The sequence below is a fragment of the Diaphorina citri genome, unplaced genomic scaffold (assembly GCF_000475195.1).
Source record: "Diaphorina citri unplaced genomic scaffold, Diaci psyllid genome assembly version 1.1 scaffold96, whole genome shotgun sequence".
NCBI classification, from domain to species: domain Eukaryota; kingdom Metazoa; phylum Arthropoda; class Insecta; order Hemiptera; family Psyllidae; genus Diaphorina; species Diaphorina citri.
This window is the reverse complement of record NW_007377533.1, coordinates 107,132-132,822: the sequence shown is the minus strand read 5'-3', so window position 1 is coordinate 132,822 and position 25,691 is coordinate 107,132. Positions and strand designations below refer to the sequence as shown.

Below are 25,691 nucleotides of genomic sequence, written 5' to 3'. Positions count from 1 at the left end.
GGTGATTATGTAAATGATTGTGTGCTGTTTTTCTGAGTCCCACTCTAGTTGGGTGAGGTTAACGTGAGGAGATTCCACCTTGGTGCCAAATGGAGGGTAGAACCCTTTATCACTAAAGTGTAGCAGTTACACAGTGACATTGTAACTCCTTTGTTAAACAAAGCAATCAGATTTATATTCAGAATAATGTACCAAATCAAAATTTTGTTGAAATTTAATCAGTGGCGTAGCGTGGTCTAAATTCAAGTGTAGGGCCTTGTAGGGCTCATGCACAGGTCTACCAAGTCCCATCACAGTAGGTACTTACATGCCATTAATATTTATGGGCATTAGAGTAAACTTTTGAGTTGTATGGCCACCATACACGCCATACATACATGCTACGCCACTGAATTTAATGTTCAATTTTTCAGGTAGCTACAAAACAGTCATGGTGAAGAAAAAGAAGAAGAAATCCCCTGGTGAGGGAGATGTTGTAACCACTAATGGAGAAACCAGTGCAACAAGTGGCTCATCTTGTACAAGCAGTGACAAAACCAGTCAGCCTAAAGCTCTTACCAACCAAACTGTCCATCCCAAATTTCTCGAAGCTCAAGCAAAATTCTCATCAGTCATCAAGCAGAGTTTGGAGAACAATGAATACCTCTCATCTTCGGAAGAAGAAGATTTGGACTCCGAAGCTTTGGACAACATCATGGGTAAGTCTTGTCTCACACATTTATTTACAGGTTCTGAATTAAGTACCTACTTTTCTCTTGGGAAACTAATTAAATAGCCTAGTTCTCTATCTGCTATTAAAAGGTGTCCATTAAAGGAGATTTCATTGTATGCAAGACAAAAAGCCTGTAGATACCTACCTATTTGCACACTGAAAATGTGTTTGTTTCTCTATTCCAGGAAAACTCCTGGACTCCTACAGGAAAACTGGAGGTGAACACCAAAATCTGGGCAAAACTCACAAGTATTTGAATGATGCTTTCAGCAGTGGTTCAGCAGTATGCCTCATTTGTATTGCAAGTATTCGGAGGTCTGATGCTGTAAGTACCACTTTAGCTTTTGATGGGATTTCAATCAGCTTCTTTTCAGCACATTAGGGATGGGTAAATATTCTCTGAGTCGATTCAAAGAGTCGAATATTTCAAAAGAATCGTGAATCGCGATTCTTAAATTCAAAGAATCGCGATTCTTTGAAGAGTCGCGATTCTTTGAAGAGTCGAGGTTGTACCTACGTTGCCGTGCCCTGTACAACTACAATTTTAGTTGTTTTTAGTTTTGTTTTTTCATTCCCCATTTTAGTCTCCCCCGCCTACAAAAGAATAGCGATTCTTTTAGAGTCGATTCTTTGAGTCGAATATTTGAAAAGAATCGAATCGTGGTATTCGAATATTCAAAAAGAGTCGAATATCCCATCCCTAACTAGCACTGAGCAGGTCTTCTTAGGGTTGGGACATCGACATCGATGTTTTGAAAACATCGATACATCGGAACAAAAACATCGATGTCAACATCGATGTTTTTCTTTCGATGGAAACATCGAACATCGATGTTTTATTTTTCGATGTTCGATGTCTGTGGTTCCTCATGAAGTGGGATTTTTTTCCCCAGTTTCCAAAAGAATTCCCTCGAACTTAAAATTTCCCATACGGAATTTACGCGGAAAGGACCATTATAATACCGAAAATCCGAAAAACATCGAAATCCCGATAATATCGAACAGATCTGGAGTTGCAAAGGCTGCTACTGCTTCTTTCATCTGATGTGCATACAACGGTGGGGTAGAGACAACATTGCTCAGAAGAGAATTCCATCATGATGAACTGCTCATTGATGTGGTACCTCCTCCACTCACATTGTTTGGTTATTTGTTTTTTTTTTTTTTTTTTGGTGGTTGGTGACTTAGGGTGATTGTGGGTCATATTGGGAATCTAAAAGTTGTTGATAAAAAAGTTATTACAACATTTATTAGAGATTCATTGTTGGAGTTTGGTCTATTAAACCTCTAAGGCCAGCCACTCATAAAAAGGTAGACCTGATCAGGTGTCAGGTATACCTGATAGAGTCAATTCTACCTGACTGTGTGTGTGTGTGCTCATTAGGTATCAAGTACACATGATCACGTGTATCTGTCAGGTCTACCTGATAATGAGTGGCTGGCATAAAAAAAAAAATCCTTGTCCTTCAAACAGTCCCAAATGCCGTACCGAGTATTCCGACAAGGACGTACCTCAGCATTATCTCTGTTTCTGCGGCGCCAAGCGTGACCCTCCATTTGAACCCTGGCTAGTGCCTCACTCTTGTGGTGAACATTGTAATAAGGAGCTAGTCCCCTCGTGTGGTCATATTTGTCTCCTGCTGTGTCACCCGGGACCTTGTCCACCCTGTCCCAAGATGGTAAAGACCCCCTGTCAGTGTGGCCAGAGTAGTCAACTGCAGAGATGTAGTAATAAGGTGAGTGTGGAAAAACTGATTAAATACCTGGTTTCCCCGGTCAGGATTTAAACTCATAAAAAGTAAGTGACCTAAGCAGGAAACTAGTTCAGTAGAAGCAAGAAATGCTAGAAGATAGAGATTTTTCAAATTAAGCAAGCTAAGAAAGAATAGAGAAGTTATTTATTATTATTTATTTTACTTTTAGATATTTAAGTCTTGAAAAAAATCCACTAATGAGTTTAAAGTAAAGAAGTTTCTTGGGCAAACTTTCCAAGTTGATTGGCTCTCATTTATGAGCACTGAACTTTGGATGAACATTAAGGCGGATTTCACATCTAGACTGCAACTTGTACTATACGGTAATTTTCATGTTGAGGCAATAAACTTCAAGTTTAAGTGTGAACAGGCCCATAAGACTATGTAGCCATCATCATGAAAACTGCCGTATACTACAAGTTACAGTCTAGATGTGAAATCCGCCTGAAAGTACATTTAATAGTGTCAAACATCCTTCTACATTGAACAATAATTTTCCTATTTCTCAGGAATGGACGTGCACCAACACCTGCTCAAAATCTTTACTGTGTGGTGTGCACAAGTGCAAGCTGAGATGTCACACAGGTGCTTGCCAGCCCTGTCCTCAGCAATCAGTACAGAACTGTCTATGTGGAGCTGAACAGACTGTACGGCCCTGCTCACAGCCTGAGTGGCAGTGTGATAAGGTAAAAAAATTATTTCACTTTAAAACTTTAATACTTGTTTCCAATGTATTTCCAAGAGACAACATAGCTAGCTTGGAAGCTAGGCCGTCATATTTAAATGCTTGTCACAAATTTTGTTCCCCAATTATAACACCTAGATTAATTTTTCGACTTAACTTGGACTCGAAACACCAACCTCCAGATTAAAAGTCCCACGCGGTAACCAGTACACCTCTGAGGTTGGTGCATGTTTTTGATCAATCCAGGTTATTTACTTAAAAAAAAAAAAAAAAAAAAAAAAAAAAAAAAAAAAAAGAAAACATAGTTTCTGTACCTTACAGTGTTGTACTCGTACATGTAAGCTAGGGAAGCTGTGCTCAACACTAAATAATTTTCTTTCTAATTTTGACTCTGAGGAAGGCCAATTTTATTTCCTTTTGACATTTTTGTGAGCTTATAAGGTAAGATTTCTTATCCTGTCTCCCGTTTCTATTTTCCAGATCTGGAGTTGCAAAGGCTGCTACTGCTTCTTTCATCTGATGTGCATACAACGGTGGGGTAGAGACAACATTGCTCAGAAGAGAATTCATCATGATGAACTGCTCATTGATGTGGTACCTCCTCCACTCACATTTGCTTGGTTAGTTGATTTTTTTTTTTTTTTTTTTGTTTTTTTTTTTTTTTTTTGGTGGTTGGTGACTTAGGGTGATTGTGGGTCATATTGGGAATCTAAAAGTTGTTGATAAAAAAGTTATTACAACATTTATTAGAGATTCATTGTTGGAGTTTGGTCTATTAAACCTCTAAGGCCAGCCACTCATAAAAAGGTAGACCTGATCAGGTGTCAGGTATACCTGATAGAGTCAATTCTACCTGACTGTGTGTGTGTGTGCTCATTAGGTATCAAGTACACACGGTTGTTGATAAAAAAGTTATTACAACATTTATTAGAGATTCATTGTTGGAGTTTGGTCTATTAAACCTCTAAGGCCAGCCACTCATAATCAGGTAGACCTGATCAGGTGTCAGGTATACCTGATAGAGTCAATTCTACCTGACAGTGTGTGTGCTCATTAGGTATCAAGTACACATGATCACGTGTATCTGTCAGGTCTACCTGATAATGAGTGGCTGGCATAAAAAAAAAAATCCTTGTCCTTCAAACAGTCCCAAATGCCGTACCGAGTATTCCGACAAGGACGTACCTCAGCATTATCTCTGTTTCTGCGGCGCCAAGCGTGACCCTCCATTTGAACCCTGGCTAGTGCCTCACTCTTGTGGTGAACATTGTAACAAGGAGCTGGTCCCCTCGTGTGGTCATATTTGTCTCCTGCTGTGTCACCCGGGACCTTGTCCACCCTGTCCCAAGATGGTACTCAGCATTATCTCTGTTTCTGCGGCGCCAAGCGTGACCCTCCATTTGAACCCTGGCTAGTGCCTCACTCTTGTGGTGAACATTGTAATAAGGAGCTAGTCCCCTCGTGTGGTCATATTTGTCTCCTGCTGTGTCACCCGGGACCTTGTCCACCCTGTCCCAAGATGGTGAAGACCCCCTGTCAGTGTGGCCAGAGTAGTCAACTGCAGAGATGTAGTAATAAGGTGAGTGTGGAAAAACTGATTAAATACTTGGTTTCCCCGGTCAGGATTTAAACTCATAAAAAGTAGATTCGTAGATTCGTAGAAGCTCAACCCGTCCTTTGGGGCTGGCCAGCCCCTACACCTAAGCCTCAATTTGGGCTTTTTGTGTGTGGGGTTAAGCTCATAAAAAGTAAGTGACCTAAGCAGGAAACTAGTTTAGTAGAAGTAAGAAATGCTAGAAGATAGAGATTTTTCAAATTAAGCAAGCTAAGAACGAATAGAGAAGTTATTTATTATTATTATCATTTATTTTACTTTTATATATTTAAGTCTTGAAAAAAATCCACTAATGACTAATGAGTTTAAAGTAAAGAAGTTTCTTGGGCAAACTTTCCAAATTGATTGGCTCTCATTTATGAGCACTGAACTTTGGATGAACATTAAGGCGGATTTCACATCTAGAATGCAACTTGTACTATACGGTAATTTTATGTTGAGGCAATAAACTTCAAGTTTAAGTGTGAACAGGCCCATAAGACTATGTAGCCATCATCATGAAAACTGCCGTATACTACAAGTTGCAGTCTAGATGTGAAATCCGCCTGAAAGTACATTTAATAGTGTCAAACATCCTTCTACATTGAACAATAATTTTCCTATTTCTCAGGAATGGACGTGCACCAACACCTGCTCAAAATCTTTACTGTGTGGTGTGCACAAGTGCAAGCTGAGATGTCACACGGGTGCTTGCCAGCCCTGTCCTCAGCAATCAGTACAGAACTGTCTTTGTGGAGCTGAACAGACTGTACGGCCCTGCTCACAGCCTGAGTGGCAGTGTGATAAGGTAAAATTTTTATTTCACTTTAAAAATTTAGTACTTGTTTCCAATGTATTTCCAAAGAGACAACATAGCTAGCTTGGAAGCTAGCCCGTCATATTTAAATGCTTGTCACAAATTTTGCTCCCCAATTATAACACCTAGATTAATTTTTCGACTTAACTTGGACTCGAACCACCAACCTCCAGATTAAAAGTCCAACGCGGTAACCAGTACACCTCTGAGGTCGGTGCATGTTTTTGATCAATCTAGGGTTTAAAGTTTAAACTCTATTCCATTCCTTCCCTCAGGTGTGTCCCCGGCTCCTATCCTGTGGGACACACACCTGCGGTCTCCCCTGTCACAAAGGTCAATGTCCTACTTGTCCCCTGGCTGATGTACGGACCTGCCCCTGTGGTCAACAGAAGTACTCGCTGCCCTGTACCCAAGATACCCCCTCCTGTGGTGGTACCTGTGATAAGTTGCTGGAGTGCGGGGCACATCGGTGCAGTATGAGATGCCACAAAAATGCGTGTGGGCAGGTAAGACTCTTCTTTTCTCTTTTGTTTCCCTTAAAACAATTTTCTCTACCTATTTGAAAATCTTTTTAATTGGATGTTATACACTGCCAAGGTAAAGCGTGGCATTACTTCAAGGCAGTGCAGCTTTTGAAAGTCTACTGTCTTTAAAGGATGTCAGCCTGCTTAATTTGGATGGGAGTACCTACGTACGTCTTGTCTTGTAAGCGCTAGGCCGAGGGTTCGATTCCCACCCCGGGCGAACTTTGTCCTAAAAAGATAAGGTCCGTTCTCGGAACGACTGACATTCTCCTCTCCTTTTCTCTTCAATTTCGGGACGATAAGACCTCCGTTGTTACAGTTCTCTCCATCTTCTTCTTCCTAACCTTTTCCTATTTAAATAGGATCGGCGTACCTTGTCAGTCTCTTCCAGGCAGTCCTATTTCTTGATAGAGAGAAACCATAAAAGGGGGTAAAAAATGTGAGGTAACTATTCCGATTTTTCCAATATCTCGTTGTTTCCCCAGTGTCTAGAGCGCATAGTCAAGCGATGTCGATGCGGTGCCAAAATGAAAGAGGTACCCTGCGCTCGCGAATTCCTCTGCGAAACCAAATGTAAGAAGTTGCGCAACTGTTTCATCCACGCGTGCAACAGAAAATGTTGCACGGGGCGTGATTGCCCGCCCTGCGAGAAACCTTGTGGACGAACCTTATCGTGTGGGAATCACAAGTGTAGCTTGGTGTGTCATGTGGGCCCTTGCTATCCGTGTAACCAGACTGAGGTGGTAACGTGTCGGTGTGGTGCGAGAAGTCTGGAGTTGTCTTGTGGCGCTAAGAAGCGAACCAAACCCCCTCGCTGTACTAAACCTTGCAAGTGAGTACCCTATAAAATAGTGAAAGAGCCCGGAGCGGTAGGAAGTAGGAAGGGCTGAGTTGTTATTAGCTGGCAATAACATTTCCTTTTGTTCAGTGAAATCCTCCAACAACAGTCACTTTTTATTGCAGATTAGTAGATCGTTACTTGAACCAGGCTTGTTAGCACCTGCCTTGTAAGCGCTACTTTGCGAGTTCGATTCCCGCCCGGAGCAAATAAACAAATGAGTTTCGTTTTTGGAACGGCTGGCTTTCTCTTATCCTGGCCTCTTCGATTCCGGGACGATGAGACCTCCCATTGTTACAATTACATACCTCTATCAAAGCTCTCATTTTGTAAGCGCTGGGGGCGGTTTTCGCCCGGGCCGGATCTCGCCCGAGGCGGATCTCGCCCGGGGCGGATTTTGTCCTGACCGGATAATGTTCGTTCTCGAAACGGATGGCTTTCTCCTATACATATCTTCCTTCTCTCTTCGATTTCGGGACGATAAGACGTTAGTAGTTACAATTCCCACCATCAAACCTCTTTAAAAAAAGGGGGGGGGGAACGAGGCCTTACCTTACAATTAATTTCCTCTGTCCACAGAATTTCGGTGTGGTGCGCGAAGTCTGGAGTTGTCCTGTGGCGCTAAGAAGCGAACCAAACCCCCTCGCTGTACTAAACCTTGCAAGTGAGTATCCTATAATATAGTGAGAGAGTGGCAGGAAGAAATGAGTTGTAATTGGTTGGCAGAGATATTTAGTTAATATTTCCTGAAGTTGTGTCCACGGCCGTCGACTATGTGTGGAAACTTTATGTTCCGTGGACACAGCTTCATATCCCTTTTGAGCGCTAGATCGCAAGTTCGATTCCTTCTCTCTTCGATTTCGGGACAATGAGACCTCCATTGTTACAGTTCCCTCTATCAAATTTCTTAAAAAAAAAAAAAAAAAAACGAATACCTACGTTGTATGATCTAAGCCTCATTTACACGAACCAATTAGAAATGTAAGTAGAACGTGACTTGACTCGTGTGAGCAAGGCCTTATAATTAATTTCCTCTGTCCACAGAATCAAGCCGGATTGTGATCACAGCCGAAGCGTACCTCACAACTGTCACTTTGGCCAATGTCCGCCCTGTAGTCAAGTATGTGATAAGCCTCTGGGGTGTGGACATCCCTGTCCTATGAAATGTCATTCTAATGTCCTGGTCAATCTAACCGCCCATATTAAACCTGCAGGTAAGAACTTCAACCCTCTTCCAATAGTGAGCTTCATTTTAAAATTAGGATTGAGCACTGCCCGCCTAGTTAGCTTGGTTGGTAGCGCGTCTGTCTTGTAAGCGCTTCCCGCCCAGGGCGTATTTTATCCTAAACAGATAAGGTTCGTTCTCGGAACGGATGACTTGCTTCTATCCTGTCTTCCTTCTCTATTCGGAGACGATAAGACCTTAGCAGTTACAGTTCCCTCTGTCAAACATAAAAAAAACAAAAAACGTTTATCATGGTGAACATATTAAGTATTTTTATTATTAGTAACTTACCTATGTATGAAATTTCAGGTCCCTGGGAGAAGATCCAGCCTCAGTTGGTAAAGCAAAGTTTCCCGTGTGAGCCGTGCAAAGTTCCCGTTACCATCAGTTGTCATGGCAACCACACAAAGCGCACTGTATTTTTATTATTAGTAACTTACCTATGTATGAAATTTCAGGTCCCTGGGAGAAGATCCAGCCTCAGTTGGTAAAGCAAAGTTTCCCATGTGAGCCGTGCAAAGTTCCCATCACCATCAGTTGTCATGGCAACCACACAAAGCGTACACAACCTTGTAGCCAGGTAGCAGCGTTCTCATGTAAATCCCCGTGTGAGTGGCAATTACCCTGTGGTAATCATAAGTGTCGTCTGTCCTGCCATGTGAGACAGATATCCCCTCAGGACTCCAAGGTGAGAATACTCGCAGGACAAGTAGAATAGAATATACCCTGTTTATAGAATAGAATAGAATATACCTTATTTATCCTGCCAGAATGAGACTTGTGAGACAGATATCCCCTCAGGACTCCAAGGTGAGAATACTCGCAGGACAAGTAGAATAGAATATACCCTGTTTATAGAATAGAATATACCTTGTTTATCCTGCCAGAATGAGACCGAAAAGTCCCTTTACTCCTGCAGTCTAAACAAGGTCTTATGTATGTATTTGGTGTACATTTCGTCTGTAACTACTGAAGTCTTATCGTTCCGAAATCGAAGAGAGAAGGAAGACAGGATAGGAGAAAGCCAGCCGTTCCGAGAACACTATCCCATCAGGATTTTATCAGCCCTGAGCGGGAATCGAACCCGCGGCCTAGCGTTTACAAGGCAGACGCGCAACCAACAAAAGCTAACTAGGCTGGATACAGGATAGGAGAAAGCCAGCCGTTCCGAGAACACTATCCCATCAGGATTTTATCAGCCCTGAGCGGGAATCGAACCCGCGGCCTAGCGCTTACAAGGCAGACGCGCTATCAACAAAGGTAACTAGGCTGGCTATTTATACCTTTAATTGATTTAATGATTGCATTGGTTCCCAGGTGAGTCTGAACTGTCCCCCGTGTGATGGCCGCTGTACCCGCCCCCGCCCGTCTGGCTGTAACCACCCCTGTCCCGTCCCATGTCATCCATCCAGTTGTCCACCATGCTCACTCAAAGTGAAGGCCCGGTGTCATTGTGGCCTGGGTGTGGTATATGTGGAGTGTGCCACATGGAATAGTGCAGCTCCCGCCGCCAAGAATGAACTCATGAGGTGTCTGGCTCGCTGCCCTAAACCGGTAAGTACCTACCTAACCCAGTTTAGTATTATTTTCTTTTTATGCCCGGGTCCACAATCAGAAGGGGTTTTTTGGTGTCTGGCTCGCTGCCCTAAACCGGTAAGTACCTACCTAACCCAGTTTAGTATTATTTTCTTTTTATGCCCGGGTCCACAATCAGAGGTTTTTTTTTACTATTTTTAGGAGGTTTGATAGAGAGAACGAACAGTAACTGCTAGGGTCTACGGTTTCGAATACATCAATGTGTGTTCTGGTTTTTCAACCAAGTTTCTCGCCTGGTCATTGCATACTTTCTCCTATGACCGGAAAAATACTCAAGGGTGACATACTGCGTAAGTCCCTAATCATGTATTGTGGGACACTCATCTTGCTATCACAGCTGGCAAATTTAAAGTTGAAGAATTTTGGATTCTGTCTTACTTACAGCATAACTAGTTAGGCCAGCCACTCACTATCAGCTAGACCGGACAGGTACACCTGATCAGGTCCACCTGACAGGTACACCTGATCAGATCCACCTGTCAGGTCTACCTGATAGTGTGTATGCTCATCAGGCAGACCTGACAGTAGGATCTTTTCAGCCGTCAGCTGGCCTTATGCGTGAAGTTCAACAGCTATTTATAGACGTAACTCTAGGGTCTACGGTTTCGAATACATCAATGTGTGTTCTGGTTTTTCAACCAAGTTTCTCGCCTGGTCATTGCATACTTTCTCCTATGAACGGGAAAATACTCAAGGGTGACATACTGTGTAAGTCCCTAATCATGTATTGTGGGGCACTCATCTTGCTATTACAACTGGCAAATTTAAAGTTGAAGAATTTTGGATTCTGTCTTACAGCATAACTAATTAGGCCAGCCACTCACTATCAGCTAGATCTGACAGGTACACCTGTCAGATCTACCTGATAATAATAATAATAATAGTGCTTATTTATACTGCTTGCATAGGACTGAAAAGTCCCTTTACTCCAGCAGTAGGCTACTACTATTATTGTGGTCAAACTCTCAAATTATATGAGGATAAAATTCCATACCTCGGCTGGGATTGAACCCACGCCCTCCTGTTTACAAGGCGAGCGCCTTGACCACTACACCATCGAAGCAGGTATGCTCATCGAGGCAGGTATGATAGTGTGTATGCTCATCAGGCAGACCTGACAGTAGGACCTTTTCAGCCGTCAGCTGGCCTTATGCGTGAAGTTCAACAGGTATTTATAGACGTAACTTGAGGCTAACCTTTCGCTCTTTTCTCTCCCTCAGTTACCATGTGGTCACACCTGCACATCCCGCTGTCACCCGGGACCCTGCTCCCTCCCCCCTCGCTGTGAAGAGAAGGTCAAGGTCAAGTGCCCGTGCAAGCGTGTCAATCGAGAGGTCGCCTGTTCGGACCTCGTATCTGGAGAGGCGAGAGTGGAGTGCAACGCTGGGTGTGATAAGAAGAAGGAACAGGCCAGAAAGGTAAGGAGATGTTTTGTTTTTGTAGAATCTAGATAATTTTAAGTCAATATGGATCATATGACTGCGCTGATCACATTGCAGTCTGACCAAACTTTACGAACAACGACAACATAAGATCAAAATATTAAGATCAAATGGTATCTTAAGGCTAAAAGAAATTGAGAAATCACATTGATCTCCATAAGCTTTGTACAAAGCTTTAAAATTTTGGGACGCAAAGAGAAAAGTGACATCATTGTTCATCTCAAGCATTAGATAGGTAACAACAACAGGTAATTTTAAATTAGCTTAAGGGTCACTTGGGACATCCATTTAAAAAAGTTGGACATTGAAAAAAAAAAAACCTCTCTAGCCTTGTTAACTAAGTCACGGGTTCGATTCCCACCCGGAGCGGAAAAAAAAAAAAAAAAAAACCTCTCTAGCCTTGTTAACTTGAAGGGTCTCTGTTTTGTTAGCGCTAAGTCACGGGTTCGATTCCCGCCCGGAGCGGAATTTATCCTAGAGACATAAGGTTCGTTCTCAGAACGGATAGCTTTCTCCTATCCTGACCTCTTTTTCTCTTCGATTTCAGAACCATAAGACCTTCGTTGTTGGGGTTCCTTCTATGAAACTTTTTTTTTTTCTTTCTTTTTCCAAATGACTGTTGATTTCAACTTTACTTTAGTAATCTTACTTGAAACTATTGGGACTTCCAAGTCGGTGAGACCCTCGTATGGCCTGTGACGTGCCAGGTTGAGAATCTCCCACAGGGTGACGCCGAACGACCACACGTCAGACTTGGTCGTGAATTTCCGCTGCAAACAGAGACGAAGATAATGGTTAGGGTTAAATGACTAGGTTAACAAAACAGGTTTATGGTGGATTTCACCAATGACTTGAATACTTAAAAGATTTCACTAATGGGAGAATTTTTAATCATCATGAAGAGAATTTTTAATCTTGGAAATTCTCCCGTTAGTTAAATCTCTCATTAAGTCATTGGTGAAATCCATCATTAGAGTTTACAAGTGGGGTAACATCCATGGTTCAGTCGAGCTGTTTCCTTGTGGAAATTTTATAGTTTAACTATGGTGATATGGTAGGGAATGGGGATAGACAATGAATTCCTCACAGTAATATCAGTAATTCTGAACGTCTTAAAAATAGGAATAATGAACATACAGCTGGGTTATCAGCCACAGTAACTCAGCCTCAGTGGGACTCGTAATAATTATATGAGGATAAAATTCCATACCTCGGCTGGGATTGAACCCACGCCCTCCTGTTTACAAGGCGAGCGCCTTGACCACTACACCATCGAAGCAGGTATGCTCATCGAGGCAGGTATGATAGTGTGTATGCTCATCAGGCAGACCTGACAGTAGGACCTTTTCAGCCGTCAGCTGGCCTTATGCGTGAAGTTCAACAGGTATTTATAGACGTAACTTGAGGCTAACCTTTCGCTCTTTTCTCTCCCTCAGTTACCATGTGGTCACACCTGCACATCCCGCTGTCACCCGGGACCCTGCTCCCTCCCCCCTCGCTGTGAAGAGAAGGTCAAGGTCAAGTGCCCGTGCAAGCGTGTCAATCGAGAGGTCGCCTGTTCGGACCTCGTATCTGGAGAGGCGAGAGTGGAGTGCAACGCTGGGTGTGATAAGAAGAAGGAACAGGCCAGAAAGGTAAGGAGATGTTTTGTTTTTGTAGAATCTAGATAATTTTAAGTCAATATGAATCATATGACTGCGCTGATCGCATTGCAGTCTGCCCAAACTTTACAAACAACGACAGCATAAGATCAAAATATTAATATCAAATGGTATCTTAAGGCTAAAAGAAATTGAGAAATCACATTGATCTCCATAAGCTTTGTACAAAACAATACAATTAAAATTTTGGGACGCAAAGAGAAAAGTGACATCATTGTTCATCTCAAGCATTAGATAGGGAACAACAACAGGTAATTTTAAATTAGCTTAAGGGTCACTTGGGACATCCATTTAAAAAAGTTGGACATTGAAAAAAAAAAAACCTCTCTAGCCTTGTTAACTAAGTCACGGGTTCGATTCCCACCCGGAGCGGAATTTATCCTATAGACATAGGGTTCGTTCTCGGAACGGATAGCTTTCTCCTTGTTCTCTTCGATTTCAGAACCATAAGACCTTCGTTGTTGGGGTTCCTTCTATGAAACTTTTTTTTTCTTTCTTTTTCCAAATGACTGTTGATTTCAACTTTACTTTAGTAATCTTACTTGAAACTATTCTATTTTCAGCTCAAAGAAGAGGAAGAGGAGCGTCGGAAGCTCGAGGCAGAACAGAAGGCTCAGCAAGAGTTGGAACTCTTCCAGCGAAAGTTTGCCGCTCAGGGGAGAGCCAAAAAGCCGCGCGAACCCAAACCCCAGTCCGCTGTTCGCGAGAAATCCATTTGGGACAAATATTCGAACCAGATTCTGGTGGCTGCTGGCTTTGTGGCGCTGTTTGGTGTTACGTTAAATGTATTGAATTCTTTGTATAATTTGTCTGTGTTGTATCTCCTATGTTTTTTTGTAATGATGCGAAGTAATATGTTCCATATTACTTCGCAATAATAATGTAGGCGCTGTTTGGTACGATGACCTATATTGTGGTTACCAATTTGGACGAGAACGCCACCAAGTAAGCTCAGGATCACCAAAATTCACACAGCAAATAGGTAAGTGTACTCATAAGCTTAATGTGTTAGCCAGGCTAAAATCTGTGTTATCGCGCTGTTTGGTACGATGACCTATATTGTGGTTACCAATTTGGACGAGAACGCCACCAAGTAAGCTCAGGATCACCAAAATTCACACACCAAATAGGTAAGTGTACTCATAAGCTTAATGTGTTAGCCAGGCTAAAATCTGTGTTATCCAGTGCCCTAAATCACCAAAGTATGGAAAAGTATTTACAATTTTTATTTCGATATGATTCGTCCAAATTCAAAATTCTGCTTTTCCATTGGCTATTACACTTGTAAGATACTTTTCCATACTTTGGTGATTTAGGGCACAGGTGTAAAAATTCATGTTAATTTTGTCTATTTCAAGAAACCTCGTGACCTTGTGGGTATCACACTAGGCTTGCGCTCCAGAGGTCCCGGGTTCGATTTTGTCTGTTTCTATGTTTTAATTCCCAATTGAATCAGGATAAATTTTGAATTCCATGACTTTAGTGGGATTCGAACCCACGCTTTCCAGCATAACTATTCGACGACCGCCACCACTTTGCTGTGTAGTGGAATATGACCAATAGGTTCATTAGCTATTGCACCTCTCAATGCTCTCCCCTTTTGAGAGATCTCTCTCCTTTCCCCTTAGGAGACTTTGTCTCCCCTTTGGTCTCCTATAATTGGAGGCCCCCCTAGGGTGGGTTTCACCAACCTACTTGTCAGCCCCTGACAGCCTGTTAGCTTAAACAGCTCTGTTAAGCCTGTACAAATCAAATGGAACTTAACAGGCTGTTGGTTTAACAGGCCTTCTAAGGGCTGAAAAAATATTGATGAAATCCACCCCTACTGTTAGTGTTTAGTTTGATGTTGCACATTTTGAATTGCGTTCTGTTTGTACTTTGAAAAACTTTGATATCCATGTATTTTGTGTCAAAATAAAGGTTCGATTTCGTTCGAAACTGTATCCCGTCCCCCTTTTGCTCTTTTTGACCCCCCAATGAACGGTTTATCAATCGGTGCGATGTTTGATCTTAAGGACCTGCCCCTGTGGTCAACAGAAGTACTCTCTGCCCTGTACCCAAGATACCCCCTCCTGTGGTGGTACCTGTGATAAGTTGCTGGAGTGCGGGGCACATCGGTGCAGTATGAGATGCCACAAAAATGCGTGTGGGCAGGTAAGACTCTTCTTTTCTCTTTTGTTTCCCTTAAAACAATTTTCTCTACCTATTTGAAAGTCTTTTTAATGGGATGCTATACACTGCCAAGGCAAAGCGTGGCATTACTTCAAGGCAGTGCAGCTTTTGAAAGTCTACTGTCTTTAAAGGATGCCAGCCTGCTTAATTTGGATGGGAGTACGTACGTCTTGTCTTGTAAGCGCTAGGCCGAGGGTTCGATTCCCACCCCGGGCGAACTTTATCCTAAAAAGATAAGGTCCGTTCTCGGAACGGCTGGCATTCTCCTCTCCTTTTCTCTTCAATTTCGGGACGATAAGACCTTCGTTGTTACAGTTCTCTTCATCTTCTTCTTCCTAACCTTTTCCTATTTAAATAGGATCGGCGTGCCTTGTCAGTCTCTTCCAGACAGTCCCATTTCTTGATAGAGAAAAACCATAAAAGGGGGGGTAAAAATGTTAGGTAACTATTCTGATTTTTCCAAGTGTTATGAAAAATCAATATCTCGTTGTTTCCTCAGTGTCTAGAGCGCATAGTCAAGCGATGTCGATGCGGTGCCAAAATGAAAGAGGTACCCTGCGCTCGCGAATTCCTCTGCGAAACCAAATGTAAGAAGTTGCGCAACTGTTTCATCCACGCGTGCAACAGAAAGTGTTGCACGGGGCGCGATTGCCCGCAGTCAAATGGAACTTAACAGGCTGTTGGTTTAACAGGCCTTCTAAGGGCTGAAAAAATATTGATGAAATCCACCCCTAGTGTTAGTGTTTAGTTTGATGTTGCACATTTTGAATTGCGTTCTGTTTGTACTTTGATATCCATGTATTTTGTGTCAAAATAAAGGTTCGATTTCGTTCGAAACTGTATCCCGCCCCCCTTTTGCTCTTTTTGACCCCCCAATGAACGGTTTATCAATCGGTGCGATGTTTTATCTTAGGGGAAAAAATCGTAGCCTTCTTATTAGGCTTTATTTTTCTTCGCCTTTTTTTCGATGAACCTTTCACTAGCACTTCACTAGACCGGCACGGCACACCATTTAAATAGCACTTCACTAGGCCGGCACGGCACACCATTTAAATACATAGGGAAAAAAGAGGAAAGCAAATAATTTGACAACGCTTGTGACTGATTTTATATAAATTGTATGTATAATTCATTTATTAGTATAATGTATTTATATGACAGAGAATACACGGGTATGTACAAAAGACAGTTTACAGGATACCTCTATAAGGGTAGGCAGGTATATTTAACATTAAACACTACAGATTATTACATACGATGGGTTTCTAAAATTATCTACTAAATTTCAATTTTATTGTGAAACGTTGGTACTGAGCAGAAAAGTGGCGTGAGAGAGTGAGTCCTAAGGAAAACGAAAATTAGAATATGTATGGTAAGGGAGCTGTGAAAAGGAAAGACAAACACTTTCCGGAAATTTCAAAATTTAGGATGATAGGAAATAGAAGAATGATTGTGGGTAGTTCTATACGTTCCATGATGGGCACGAATTTTAGATCATTTCACTTATCAGAAATTTCACGCACCATAAAATGAGTACCTAGGAATAAAAAAATTTCAACAGATCAGGGGTTATTATGCCCCCGCCTATAAAAAAAGTGGATCCTAAATTATGTACATTGTACGGGTAAATGAAACGAACTCTCTAAAAACAAAAGCAGGTTCGATATCTAAAATCTACAAAACTACCTTTCTGAATGTTTTCTCAATAAAAAATCAGAAATTTCACGCACCATAAAATGAGTACCTAGGAATAAAAAAATTTCAACAGATCAGGGGTTATTATGCCCCCGCCTATAAAAAAAAGTGGATCCTAAATTATGTACATTGTACGGGTAAATGAAACGAACTCTCTAAAAACAAAAGCAGGTTCGATATCTAAAATCTACAAAACTACCTTTCTGAATGTTTTCTCAATAAAAAATAACAACGTTTTCTATCAGATTTCATTTTTTCATGAAAATTTCGAACTACGTTTCGAATTCTGTACGTACAAAAAGAATCTCTAATAAAATGATTGTTTTGATGCAACTAATTAAAAATTTATTGGATTTTTTTCAAAAATAACTACGAGTAAAATTTACGATTTACCTACTTAGAATTTATTACGTTCACAAAGTTTTTCGCGAGTAGGTGAATTTATTTAGAGGGAATTTTACCGGTATTGTTGTAATAGGTATATTATTTATCACCCAAGTACTTATATCTACTTGAAAAAGCTCGTCCCTTTGTCCGAAGCTAAGGTACACCTTTTTTTCTCTGTTTTTACCAATTGCATTATCTTTCCCTGATTATTATGTCCAATTGCTTTTTTGTGCTTCTCAAAGCGTCCATCTAATCATGAAAAACCTTGTGAGCTATTGCTATGCTACCTAAGGATAAAAATAAATTAAGCACCCTGTTAAAGATAAGATCTAGCAGTAGACTTATAATAGCAAATAAACATAATTTCCCTTCGCATTAAGTAGGAGTAACCCTTAATATAGGAGCAAGGAGGTAAAACTCTTTTTGGGTTGCCAAACGATGAAGGGAACTTATGAAGAGCACAAGGGAAGTTCACGCGAATAAACCACTGATTCACAGAAAAAAGAAGGAAAAATGCATTGGATATCTATCATAAGAAACTTCAAATTTTCTTTTACTAGAAGGGTAAGTAGATGCCAACCTTACTGTACAGAACTCGAAAATACTGAGAAAAAATAACAGCTAAATCTTCCTCGGTGTTGTACTGGTCAAGATGATCGCCTGGTAATCAGGAGTACCCAGACACTCCCAGTCAAAGTATGGAATTTTATCCTCAATATTGAGAATTTGACCCCACAATAATAGGCACAGGTATTATTAATCATATTATTATCCCTCCAGTCTTGAATAGGTACCTACTTGTAGAATTGAATATAAAAGTGTGTCCGCACATAGTCGATGGCCGTCGATCGACAATGTTTGGACACACCTTAAGACTGGATTTACCAGGGATAATATTCACAGAAACTTACAAAGACACTCACCTTAAACTACTGGTAATATTAGAGTGAGACGAGCTCAGGGTTTGATGGTTCTTGAGGAACGTGTTGAGATCTCCATGCTGCAAATACTCCAGGACAGCACAGATTGGCTCCTCACTACACATGCCGAGTACGCGAGCTATGTTAGCATCCTCCAGAGCCGCCAGAATGCGGACCTCACGAATAAAGTCCAGTCTGAAATGAGAAAACAGGGGAGGGGGTTAAAAAAAATTGGCAGAATAGACATACGTATATTTACTCCGTGCCGTGGGTGAAGTTGTCATATCGAAAGGCACTTTGTGCTTATCCAATGAAAATGTCCAAAAATTGGGGTAAAGCCCTGTAGACAAGGGACATGTCCTTCAACCTAGCTGTTTACCCCCGAGTCTATAGGTTCATCTTGAAATAGCTGTTTCTAGAAGGGTAAGTAGATGCCAACCTTACTGTACAGAACTCGAAAATACTGAGAAAAAATAACAGCTAAATCTTCCTCGGTGTTGTACAGGTCAAGATGATCGCCTGGTAATCAGGAGTGTCTGGTTTCAATCCCAGTCAAAGTATGGAATTTTATCCTCAATATTGAGAATTTGATCCCACAATAATAGGCACAGGTATTATTAATCATATTATTTATCCCTCCAGTCTTGAATAGGTACCTACTTGTAGAATTGAACATAAAAGTGTGTCCGCACATAGTCGATGTCGATCGACAATGTTTGGACACACCTCAAGACTGGATTTACCAGGGATAATATTCACAGAAACTTTCAAAGACACTCACCTTAAACTACTGGTAATATTAGAGTGAGACGAGCTCAGGGTTTGATGGTTCTTGAGGAACGTGTTGAGATCTCCATGCTGCAAATACTCCAGTACAGCACAGATTGGCTCCTCACTACACATGCCGAGTACGCGAGCTATGTTAGCATCTTCCAGAGCCGCCAAAATACGGACCTCACGAATAAAGTCCAGTCTGAAATAAGAAAACAGGGGGTTAAAAAAACTGCCAAGGGAAGAATAGACATATTTACTCCGTGGGTGAAGGTGTCATATATCGAAAGGCACTTTGTGCTTAACAAATGAAAACGTCCAAAAATTAGGGTAAAGCCCTGTAGACACGGGACATGTCCTTCAACCTAGCTGTTTAACCCCCGAGTCTATAGGTTCATCTTGAAATAGCTGTTGATCTCTGAACAGAAAACATTTCTACCTGAATCTATAGACCCGGGCTTCAGCAAACATTTCTACATGTCTGTCGAGTGGAGCTGTAAACCCAGGCCTTCTTTCTTTAAGAGGGTGTTGACATTTACCTTTCTTTTTCTCCTGCACTCCTGGTTAGAAACTTGACAGCTACAAGTCTCTTGCCTAGAGATATGTTCATACCATACTCTGGAATACCATCGGCTTCTGCCACGTACAGCTGAAAATCAAAACGAGATCAGATTAGTGTACTGAATTTAATAAAAAATAGAAGTCTTGTCAGTCTGACTAGCTTGGAAGGTAGCGCGGTAGCGCATCTGCCTTGGAAACGCTAGGTAGCGCACTGGTAGATTCTGACGGGACTTTGTGAAGATTCATCTTTCGATGCGATTCCACCTTCCACCCCCAGTGCGGACTTTATCCTAAACAGATGTTTGTTCTCGGAACGGCTGACTTCTATCCTAGCTTCCTTCTTTTTTCTATTTTGGGACGACAAGACCTCAGTAGTTACAGTTCAGGGTGTTGACATTTACCTTTCTTTTTCTCCTGCACTCCTGGTTAGAAACTTGACAGCTACAAGTCTCTTGCCTAGAGATATGTTCATTCCATACTCTGGAATACCATCGGCTTCTGCCACGTACAGCTGAAAATCAAAACGAGATAAGATTAGTGTACTGAATTTAATAAAAAATAGAAGTCTTGTCAGTCTGGCTAGCTTGGAGGGTACTGCGTCTGCCTTGGAAACGCGCTGTACTGATAGATTCTGACGGGACTTTGTGAAGATTCATCTTTCGATTCGATTCCATCCCAGTGCGAACTTTATCTTAAACAGATCAGGTTTGTTCTCGGAACGGCTGACTTCTATCTTACCTTCCTTCTTTTTCCTATTTTGGGACGATAAGACCTCAGTAGTTACAGTTCCTCTATCAAAGTTCTTCTGATTAGCTCAGAACTTGAGGATTTGAGTCCATTGGGAACTAGAAATTCGGAACCCTTTTTTTTTTTTTTTAAGTCTGGCCTGAGTGTCTTTAGAAGATTTTTGTTCTGCTTCTCTAAAAAAGGTCTTACCGTGCCGAAGGAGCCTTCGCCGATTTTCGACAACATTCGTAGCCTGTGTCGGGGAAACTCGGGTACCATCGTTTGTTCGAGTCTCTTCTTCAACGCTCCTAGCATGTCTTGATGATTGGGCGACTGAAACAAGAAGAAAATCAAAGCAAAACATTACTAAAGATATTCTGTGCTATTTGCAATGGAGGAAAATCAGGGAAAAACATTAACTAAGACTAAGATATTAGGACATACCTATTTATTGGATTATTTATTTACAAGGATCAACAGAGGAAAATCAAGAAAAAACAGATAAGCTTCAATAGTATATACTTATATGTGGTGTTCTAACAGAATAGAATAGAATAGAATATACCCTGCTTATACTGCCAGAATGAGACTGAAAAGTCCCTTTACTCCCGCAGTCTAAGCAAGGTCTCATGTATTTGGTACAATATTTTCAAAAATAAATTACAATAGACCCTTGCTTAAATTAAAAAAAAGAGAATATTTACCTCCCTGAATGGCCATAACTTTTTTGCTGATTAATATTTTCAAAGTCCCAATAAGAAAATGCTAAGAATATGTATTAGAAGAAAATTTTTAAAAATTCCACTAATAAAAAATTCATCTTTTTTTGTGAACATGAATTTGTAGATAGACCCCCGTTCAGAGAGGAAGAGAGAACTATTCTCGCCCAATGTATCATCCGTTAGGGTGTGGTACTTCAATTGGTGGACACCCTGTATACATATCTGTGTAGACCTAGTGGTTGACCATGTCTCAATTAGTGTCGAACCCAATAAACCATCTGGTATCACTTATCTCAGCTGTGCCCAAAATCTGGTTGTCCCAAACGGGTACTCTTAACGCCAACTCTTCATTCTCCTTCTTCCTTATCTCCTATTTCTACCGCTAATCCCTTCTCTTTATCTATCCCGATTTCTATCTTCAACATCCTTCCTCTCTACTTTTCTCTTCACTCCGCTTTCACTCCCTCAAGCTTCTCTTTTCCTGTACCGCGCTCCCACTTTCTTCCTCAACTTTCCCTCGTCGTCCTCGTTGCTCACTCCGCTTTTTCAATTCCCACTTTCCGTTTTCCACTTTCTACTCTTGAATGTCTTGATAATACCTTCCTCCAGAGATAATGATGATAAGATGGAGTGGGGGGATGCTCATAAATATTAATCTGAAACTTCTTGTATGAGAGAGACGGTGATGAAGAAAAGGAGAGAAATAGAAAGTGGCGGTAGGTTGGGTGGCAGAGCATGCTTGTGGTATGACGATAGTGAGGTAAATAACCGGAGATGAGACGAATGTACCGGGTGCCCCATAGTATACGACTCAAATGTACCTACTGGGTACCTATAGCCTATAGGTAAGACCTAGATCTCTGAATCGGCAAAAAAAGTAGGTACCTACTTGAAAAAAAATAATACGCTTACACTACCAAAATAAGGTCCAACAAGTTCCCAACGGTCCCAAACGGTTAAACGAAAATTAAAGTTGGCACGTACCTTGTTTTGGTACTGGACGTTTCGGGTCTAAATTCCAGACGCGGTCTTCAGCAGATTGTCACAAACGTCCAGTCCAAAACAAGGTAGGTACGTGCCAACTTCTAGTCCAGTAAACCACAACATTGTAAAATATGCCGTAGGTATTCGATTATGTAACTTTTTTTATAGTCAAACATGGCTGAACCAACGAGATTGTGAGATTCCGCCTTGTGGAGCAAGTGTGGTATGGACGTCCAAAGGGGAATCTCATTGGTTCAATTATGTTGACTATAAAACAAAGTCACAATCGAATACGGTTTTACCTAGCTAGAGTCAAAAACGCTACGTGGCAACCCTGTAAAGTTATTATCAATCTAGATAAAGATAAGTAACCACCCTCAACCACTAGCACTCAGTAAAATATTTAAATAGCACCTCCGGAATAGATTAAAAAACAGCTCTTCCTCTCATAATATCCAGAACAGGCCTGAATTTAGGAAGCATGACAGACAAGATAGCCATGGCCTGACAGACCATGGCTATCTTCCACAACCTCATGTCTTTTTACCAAAGCTAGTTTCATTTTACGGCGTTACTTGGTTATGTTTCTAGCAACATATAAAAGAAGCTCACCTAGGCTTATCTTAAGTGTAAGAACCAAAGATGTGCTAAACTCCACAAATCTTGGTTGTGTGTCCGCAGTTTTTTTTTATACCAAAGCGCTTTAACTACAAGGTCATTCGCGCTGATCTCATTACGTATCTCAGGAAACCTAATAGTTTCTCGACATCAGAGTCTTGGTCATCTTCTAGTGAAGGAGTCTTTAGTTCGACCATTTTGCATTTTGTTTGTCTGGTTGTGCTGCAATCTCTCATGACCAAACGGGTATTCCGAGATATATTAGTTTTTGGTCGTCATAGCGCTTTTTCGTCGCCTTGTAGGAGATCTTTGTTCCGTACTTGTTTAGAAGTCACGTCAACGGAAAAGAGCTACAAAAAGCACCAGCACAAATGAGCAGTGACCACTGTTTTTATAGGATTAGGCTAAACACAAAAAGGAGCTTTCACAATTTGAGCAGTGATTAGTGTTACTATAGGGTTAGGTTAAACACAAAAAGGAACTTTCTTTTTTTCATTATCGTGGCTTTTGAATAATAACCCTTTGTTCTTCTACGTAACCAAGGTTTAAAATTCACTGAAACGCAAATGATCGCTAAGTATAACTCTTTCACACATCGGGCCAAGAGTCACAGTGTGTGAATCTGGCCCTGAAAAACACACATAGTCCCCAAGTCTTCTTAAACATGATGAGGAAAAGTTAAGCTGTGGCGGATATCAAACCCCGAACCCTCCCCTTCCTCCTCTACTTCTCCTTCTCCTCACTGAACTTTCCACAAGCGGTCTTATCTTGCGTAAAAAACAGGGTGTAAAGTGTTGTAGAGAACTGTATTATGAAAAATTTCTTTATCTAGGAAATTTGGTAAGGGAACCCAATTTGTAGCTATTACTGCTAACTCAATTAGTGTGTAAATTGAGTGAACCTAAGGCAAAGGACATCTCAGGTATTTTGTTTAACCCCGAGCCATATTTCACATTACCTTGGTAAAGACCGTATTTCACATTACCCAATGTAACCCCGGGCCTTATTTCACATTAAGTAAGGCAACGGTGGGCCATATTTCACATTACCCTAGGTAATGACCATATTTCATATTACCTAAGGTAACCCAGGGCCATATTTCACATTAAGTAAGGTAACGTCAGTCATATTTCACATTACCAAAGGTAATGACCATATATTTCATATTACCCAAGGTATTGACCATATTTCACATGACCCAAGGTAATGTGAAATATGGCCATGACATCCCGACCACCCTGTATTGATAAGGACCGAACATCCCCATTCATCTGTCCCCCCCCCAATCAGCCCCCTCAGGGTTATATCAGATGGCAACCCAGTATTAACATGAGACATGGAACGCATAGTTTCCGGCCTAGCATAAAACTCCGGAACTGTTAAGGCCACCATTTTCCACTTCCGAAATATTCCTGGATATCTCTTCTCTCCGAAAATGTAATGGTTCCACCATTCTTCGACTTTGGGACGATAATGTACTGTCGACTGTTGACACACTTTAAGGTAGGCAACGTTGAATTTGAAGGGAAAGATTGTCTACAGAAATGGGTGTTTTTTACCTTTTTTTTACTGATTGGGACTGCGATAGGTAATGCCTAGGTGTACTTAATTGGGTTGTACTCGTTACTACCTACATACTGCAATTACCTATATCTACCTATATATTGTTGCAGTTTTTTTTCTGCTATGTTTTTCTACACTTTCTATTTCTCTCCTTTTCTTCATCACCGTCTCTCTCATACAAGAAGTTTCAGATTAATATTTATGAGCATCCCCCCACTCCATCTTATCATCATTATCTCTGGAGGAAGGTATTATCAAGACATTCAAGAGTAGAAAGTGGAAAACGGAAAGTGGGAATTCAAAAAGCGGAGTGAGCAATGAGGACGACGAGGGAAAGTTGAGGAAGAAAATGGGAGCGCGGTACAGGAAAAGAGAAGCTTGAGGGAGTGAAAGCGGAGTGAAGAGAAAAGTATCCCCACTCCATCTTATCATCATTATCTCTGGAGGAAGGTATTATCAAGACATTCAAGAGTAGAAAGTGGAAAACGGAAAGTGGGAATTGAAAAAGCGGAGTGAGCAACGAGGACGACGAGGGAAAGTTGAGGAAGAAAGTGGGAGCGCGGTACAGGAAAAGAGAAGCTTGAGGGAGTGAAAGCGGAGTGAAGAGAAAAGTAGAGAGGAAGGATGTTGAAGATAGAAATCGGGATAGATAAAGAGAAGGGATTAGCGGTAGAAATAGGAGATAAGGAAGAAGGAGAATGAAGAGTTGGCGTTAAGAGTACCTCCCTAGAAGTGCGAGGGAGTGGGAGGTAAAAAGGAGCAGAAAGAGGAAGAGATTATAAAGCAAGAGAAAGATTAATATAAGAAGAATTTGAATAATTTATCATTTAAGTATTGCTAATTATTCATAATATTACTTAATTACCCATCCTCCTCCTTGTACATAATACAATTAATAGATGCTAGATTCTGCTAGAATATCTCCACATAATCTCCTTGTTTTCCCCTGTTAGAACACCACATAAGTACTATTGAAGCTTATCTGCATTGGGGAATAAATTAGAAATAATTATAATCAAATAATACATTTTATAACAATGTACCTTACATATTAAATACACAGCGCTTTGATTCATTATTCCGCGAACTTGCCATACCTATTTAATTTTTGTTTATTTATATTTAATATTTATATCATTAAAATAATAATAAAACAGCGGATTAAAGATGTTTAATAAATAATAAATAATTAAATTATACCTAGGTATGTAAACAAGATTAGCAGTCACAGGGGACAGATTTTAATTGGAAAATTTTCAGACTGGAAAAAAATCAGGTTAAACCAGGCCATTATTGTACTTGTAAAGGTAGATAGTATACAGAACAATCATTAAACCTACACAAGATACACGGGTAAATTTTCTGTAGGATAGATAGGTACATTAATTTATTAGGTTACGTTAAATAACAGTAATACCCTCTCAATTCAAATTGTAAAACCTGCAAAGAAAATTAATCTGAGCTTGAAAAGTCCGGGAGATTTTTTTTTTTTTTTTCCAAGAAGTTGAACTTTTTTTCAACTGACGTACTCGTACTTATCTATCTTTTTACCTTTTCTGCGAAATTTATTTTGTTTCCTATTGAAGTGCCCCTTTGAATAAACAAAGAAAGTAAAAATCTTCTCCAAACTTGGAGACTTCAAGACAAAACCCGAAATTCGGACAGGAAGAGTGGTTCTCAGTCTCAGGTTGAATAAATTGTTTCCAAGTTTGCCTTTTATTCGA

At 40.8% G+C, this 25,691-nt stretch overlaps 3 protein-coding genes across 3 annotated transcripts in view; 2 read left to right on the top strand and 1 right to left on the bottom strand.

The window, feature by feature from the left end:
• The first annotated feature begins 416 nt into the window (after positions 1–416).
• On the top strand, positions 417–14,791 carry LOC103524389 (NF-X1-type zinc finger protein NFXL1). Its single transcript, XM_026833503.1, has 18 exons — positions 417–698; positions 898–1,037; positions 1,718–1,800; positions 2,187–2,448; positions 2,976–3,152; positions 3,632–3,771; positions 4,299–4,411; positions 4,582–4,730; positions 5,377–5,553; positions 5,838–6,068; positions 6,572–6,918; positions 7,969–8,138; positions 8,608–8,837; positions 9,467–9,703; positions 10,966–11,163; positions 13,412–13,619; positions 13,893–14,030; positions 14,169–14,791. The coding sequence occupies exons 1-17, from the start codon at positions 431–433 to the stop codon at positions 13,943–13,945; spliced, it is 3,183 nt and encodes a 1,060-aa protein (XP_026689304.1). The 5' UTR covers positions 417–430; the 3' UTR covers positions 13,946–14,030; positions 14,169–14,791.
• A 77-nt stretch (positions 14,792–14,868) lies between these two features.
• Positions 14,869–15,693, top strand: LOC103524388 (NF-X1-type zinc finger protein NFXL1-like). The gene is made up of 2 exons (XM_026833502.1): positions 14,869–15,002; positions 15,520–15,693. The coding sequence occupies exons 1-2, from the start codon at positions 14,973–14,975 to the stop codon at positions 15,691–15,693; spliced, it is 204 nt and encodes a 67-aa protein (XP_026689303.1). The 5' UTR covers positions 14,869–14,972.
• Positions 15,694–17,573: 1,880 nt separating this feature from the next.
• The window catches only part of LOC103524387 (discoidin domain-containing receptor 2-like), a gene marked incomplete at its 5' end in the record, with an annotated part of 83,490 nt that continues 75,372 nt past the window's right edge, over positions 17,574–25,691 (bottom strand). The window contains 7 exons of the mRNA XM_026833501.1: positions 17,574–17,589; positions 18,026–18,217; positions 18,804–18,995; positions 19,333–19,442; positions 19,773–19,865; positions 20,291–20,413; positions 22,524–22,633. Of these exons, the coding sequence (XP_026689302.1) occupies positions 17,574–17,589; positions 18,026–18,217; positions 18,804–18,995; positions 19,333–19,442; positions 19,773–19,865; positions 20,291–20,413; positions 22,524–22,633 (836 nt within the window). The remainder of the gene's footprint in view (positions 17,590–18,025; positions 18,218–18,803; positions 18,996–19,332; positions 19,443–19,772; positions 19,866–20,290; positions 20,414–22,523; positions 22,634–25,691) is intronic.